The sequence below is a fragment of the Nicotiana attenuata genome, unplaced genomic scaffold (assembly GCF_001879085.1).
Source record: "Nicotiana attenuata strain UT unplaced genomic scaffold, NIATTr2, whole genome shotgun sequence".
NCBI classification, from domain to species: domain Eukaryota; kingdom Viridiplantae; phylum Streptophyta; class Magnoliopsida; order Solanales; family Solanaceae; genus Nicotiana; species Nicotiana attenuata.
In genome coordinates, this window is record NW_017676331.1 from 4004 (window position 1) to 9138 (window position 5135).

General features: G+C 36.7%; 1 protein-coding gene across 1 annotated transcript; it reads left to right on the forward strand.

Moving 5' to 3' along the window:
* The first annotated feature begins 4022 nt into the window (after positions 1 to 4022).
* Positions 4023 to 4859, forward strand: LOC109220936 (serine/threonine-protein phosphatase 7 long form homolog). The gene has a single exon (XM_019385402.1). The coding sequence runs from the start codon at positions 4023 to 4025 to the stop codon at positions 4857 to 4859; it is 837 nt and encodes a 278-aa protein (XP_019240947.1).
* Positions 4860 to 5135: the final 276 nt, after the last annotated feature.

Consider the following 5135-nt stretch of genomic DNA (forward strand, 5'->3'; position numbering starts at 1 on the left):
TCTATCCCCCCTAACCATCGCATTTGCGGGCCTGGGACCGCATTCGCGAAGAGCAACTCGATGATTTTCCCCAGCGCACCTCCAATATGCTACGCGTTCGCGTAAGGTCGGTCGCGTTCACGAAGAGCTAACCCCTCAGTGCTCCACGTTCGCGATCAAGGCCTCGCGTTCGCGTAGAAGAAACCCTACCCCAGCCCAGCTTGCACTTCACATTCGCGAGAGCTGCTTCACGAACGCGAAGCACAAAGTATCAAACATACCAGAAACAGCAACACAGTAGATCTCCTAGGTCCAAAACATCCCGTAGCCTATCCGAAACTCTCCCAAGCCCTCGGGGATCCAAACCAAACACGCACACAAGTCTAGAAACATCATACGGACTTGCTCGTGCGATCAAATCGCCAAAACAACATCTAAAACTACGGATTTAACTCCAAAACACATGAAATCCTTAAGAACACTTGAAAATACGGAACCAAAATACGGGTCCGATACCAACAAGATCAAACATTATTCAATTTCTAAAAACCATTATATTTCCAGTTTAATAATTTTCTTCAAGAATTCATTTCTCGGGCTAGGGACCTCGGAATTCAGTTTCGGGCATACGCTCACGTCCCATATTTTACTACGGACCCTCCGGACCGTCAAAGCACGGGTCCGGATCCGTTTACTCAAAATATTGACCGAAGTCAACTTAAATCAATTTTAAAGGCAAAACTTAATATTTTTTCAAATTTTTACATAAAGGCTTTCCGGAAACGCGCACGGACTGCGCACGCAAATTGAGGAGAAAGAAAGTGAGGTCTTGAAGGCCTCGGAACCCCGAATTGGGTTCTAAAAGACGAGATGACCCAATCACAATATATTAGGGTCTTGACTAATCTGATTTATCGCATAAAATCTTTTTTAGGGAGAAACGTTTTTTATTATAAAAAAATTAATTCAAAATTTTAAGTACAAGACCTTTAATTAAGAGTTGATGAATACTAATTCGTCCCAGTACAACCCTTATCGATTACCTTAGGTGGCATCATCAAATGAGTCAAACAAGCTTCCCTTATCTCTTATTTAGAAAATGGAATTCCTCAACAAAAAAAAAATTAGAATTAGAAATTAGAATAAAGAGTTCCATATGCTTGTAGCAATATAATATCTCTACCTCTGAAATTGATTTTCCTCTGTCGGTCGCCTGTTTCTATAAATGAAACAAAGAGATTAATTGACGGTTTGGCCAAGCTTTTAAAATTTACTTATTTTGAGAAGTATTTTTTTTTAAAAGTGTTTTTAAAAAAAAATAATTTTGGTGAAAATCAATTTGTGTTTGGCTAATCTATTTGAAAAGTACTTTTGAGCAGTAATTAGTGCTTGACCAAGCTTTTAAAAAAGTGTTTCAAAGTGTATTTTTCTCAAAAGTGTTTTTCAAAAAAAAATACTTCTGGGAAGAAGCTACTTTTTTCCTACTACTCAAAAACTACTTCTGCTTCTACTCAAAAACTCTTTTTTTTCCTTCATAAAGTTTGACCAAACACCATAACTTAGAAAAAAAAATATCTTTGACAAAAAAAATACTTTTGACTAATAAAAAAAACTTGGCCAAACCGCCTATAAATATTAGGGATCAGCTATCTAAAAACAAAATTAAAATAGAGAAAGTTATTTTTTAAGTTTCTCATCTAATGTCTAACATCTGTATTTTGGGAGTGATTTTATTTTGTGTCTCACACAACTTACACTATTGTGTGAGACATCTTTTTATCCCACATATTTGTGGACCCATATTTTATATATTTGGGTTCACAAAAATCTGAGACCACACAGTTATGAGACAAAAAAGAGACCTCACAAACTATTGTCAGTTGTATGAGGCACAAAATAAAAAAATTCGTATTTTGGTATAATTAATCCGGATGTGTAACATTCATTGAAAGGATTGCTTCCTACTATGAATTTTTGCATTTATTAAATTTTGAACACGAGAGCTTTAATAAAGAATGACGAATCTTATTTATCTCACTACCATCCTTAATGATTTAACAAAAATCGTTAGTATTATTCATCACTCTTTGATTCAATTATCATCAATATATTTTGATAAATAATAGATTTCTCAAAGGACAATTGATTTGATAGTGTTACGTTGAAAATGTGGTCGCCAGAATATGTGTTTGGTATTGTATATCTTATATTTAAGAAAAAACCGACAAATAACCGAAAAAACTGAAAAACCGACAAAACCCGACATAAACCGAATCGAGAAAAAACCGACTTAATTGGTTTGGTTTGGTTCTAATATTTGAAAAACCGACTTACTTGGTTTGGTTTCTTTTAAGGGAAAAACCGATCCAAACCGAACCATGAACATGAGTCCAAAACTTAATTAATAATTTTTTGAATATAAAATACATTTTTGATGTTAAAAAAAAAAAGATACAATAATGGGTATTTCGCAGTTTTATACTGCGAATTGGCTTAACGGATTTTTTGCCGTTAAGGCATTTCGCAGTTTTAAAAAAAATAATTTTTTTATGACATTTCGTAGTACAGTACTGCGAATTACAATTCGTTGTACTGAACTACGAATTGCCCTAATAAAAAACGGGTCGTCTTCTTCCCACAGACAACGATCTCCATTAAAAAATCAAACTCAAAGTTTTCTGGTCCCCCACCCCGCCTACAATTTAAAAAAAAAAATTTTGGCCCCATCCGTCCCATAAAGAGCAAGAAGTGTAGGTCCCACACACAAAAGAAGTTTTGGATTGCGTGTTTCGGGTGCAAAAATTCGATTTCAATAATATTTACATCGAGGTATTTCAATTTAGTTTATGCCGAAACTCATATAGTCATGCATTAGTATTGTTTAGTATGTTTCCATGTGAATTTTTGTTATGTTAGTGTTTAATTTTGTTTCTTTTATATACCCAGTTTGATTTATTTGATATCCGAATTTATGTTATGTTTGTGACCAAAAATGCTACTTGATTGTTTGTGTTAAATAATATTATTTATTTTGTTTATTTGTATTGTTGATGTTATGTTCATATTGTATGAGCCTTATAGCGTAGTAAAATATAGTATCTTTTAGCGAAGTAAAATATAGAGCCTTTTAGCGAAGTAAAATGTAGAGCCTTTTAGCGTAGTAAAATGTAGAGCCTTTTAGCGTAGAAATTGAGACTTATAATAATTAAGAATTATTCGGTGGCACCGGGCGTCAAAAATCAAGCCTGGAACCCATACATAACTATTATCTCCAATTTCAAAAATCATACTTAATTTAATTTATTAAGTTAATAAAAATCTAAAAATGTTGAAATTGAGACTTATAATAATTAAGAATTATTCGGTGGCACCGGGCGTCAAAAATCAAGCCTGGAACCCATACATAACTATTATCTCCAATTTCAAAAATCATACTTAATTTAATTTATTAAGTTAATAAAAATCTAAAAATGTTGAAATTGAGACTTATAATAATTAAGAATTATTCGGTGGCACCGGGCGTCAAAAATCAAGCCTGGAACCCATACATAACTATTATCTCCAATTTCAAAAATCATACTTAATTTAATTTATTAAGTTAATAAAAATCTAAAAATGTTGAAATTGAGACTTATAATAATTAAGAATTATTCGGTGGCACCGGGCGTCAAAAATCAAGCCTGGAACCCATACATAACTATTATCTCCAATTTCAAAAATCATACTTAATTTAATTTATTAAGTTAATAAAAATCTAAAAATGTTGAAATTGAGACTTATAATAATTAAGAATTATTCGGTGGCACCGGGCGTCAAAAATCAAGCCTGGAACCCATACATAACTATTATCTCCAATTTCAAAAATCATACTTAATTTAATTTATTAAGTTAATAAAAATCTAAAAATGTTGAAATTGAGACTTATAATAATTAAGAATTATTCGGTGGCACCGGGCGTCAAAAATCAAGCCTGGAACCCATACTTAATTTAATTTATTACACTAACACAAACAATTAATTTTGCTTAAATTATAGTAGACGACATGGCGTTTCCTCCGCCTGCGCATCCTGGACCTGCCGAGGATCAGCTACTAGTGCTGCAGGGCAACCATAGGTCATCCTATATTTGGGAGGGACAACTAGCAATGCAGCCTCTCCGCCCCAGGAGGCCTGATGATTTGTGGGAGTTTATTGCGGAGCATCGTTTCCATCTGCGCGTAGTAGAGATCCTCCAGACTTCGAGATTTTATACCATTTTTCAGCTTGGACGGATGCAGCTTGATTGGTCGCTCATCACGTCCTTGGTAGAGCGGTGGCGACCGGAGACGCACACATTTCACTTGCCCACTGGAGAGGCTACTATCACGCTGCAGGATGTCCAGGTTTTATATGGACTGCACGTAGAGGGGCGCGCCTTCGCACTGCCCCACCACTGGAGAGGGATGACACGTGCACAGTTGGCGGACATGATGGGGCAGTTGACTGGTTCGAGACCGCAGGGTGACCGGGGTGGCAATCGCGTGGCTTTGTCATTCATTAGAGATCAGATGGCGGTATTGCACCCAGATATTACCCACGAGACAGAGCATCTTTGGATTCAGCGGTACACTCGGTTGGCGTTGCTCCTGCTTTTTGGGTGTGTCTTGTTTCCGGACACCTCGGGGAACAAAGTGAGTATGCGCTTTCTTCATTGTCTTGAGCAGCTGGATGAGCTACCCCAGTACAGCTGGGGTGCTACTGTTCTGGCGTATCTCTATAGGAGCATGTGCCGCGCGAGCGTAGGTCCAGCGGTTGATATATGTGGTTTTCTGCCCCTCCTTCAGGTGCAAAAAATTTCCGAATACATTGTTTGTTACCCCAAATTCTATATCGTGAAATGACTCATAAATTTACATCAACATTTTATCTTAGGTTTGGGCCTGGCAGCGGATCATGCCGTTGCAGCCACCTCTACCAGTACTTCCGCCCGGTCAGGATTATCCGTTTCTCCCTCTAGCTATCAGGTGGATTCTCCGGCGTGGGAACTACCGAGGGACGGATGCTCACCATAATCTCCCCCTTCTTAGGGATGTGTTAGATATGTTGGTGGACGGACAGGTAAATATGTACCTATACTTGGTTGTTTTAAATTGAGTTGTGTTTTGCGTACTCATTTT

Coding starts and splice junctions, on each gene's coding strand:
- LOC109220936 (XM_019385402.1), top strand. CDS start 4,023: ATGGCGTTTCCTCCGCCTGCGCATCCTGGACCTGCCGAGGATCAGCTA.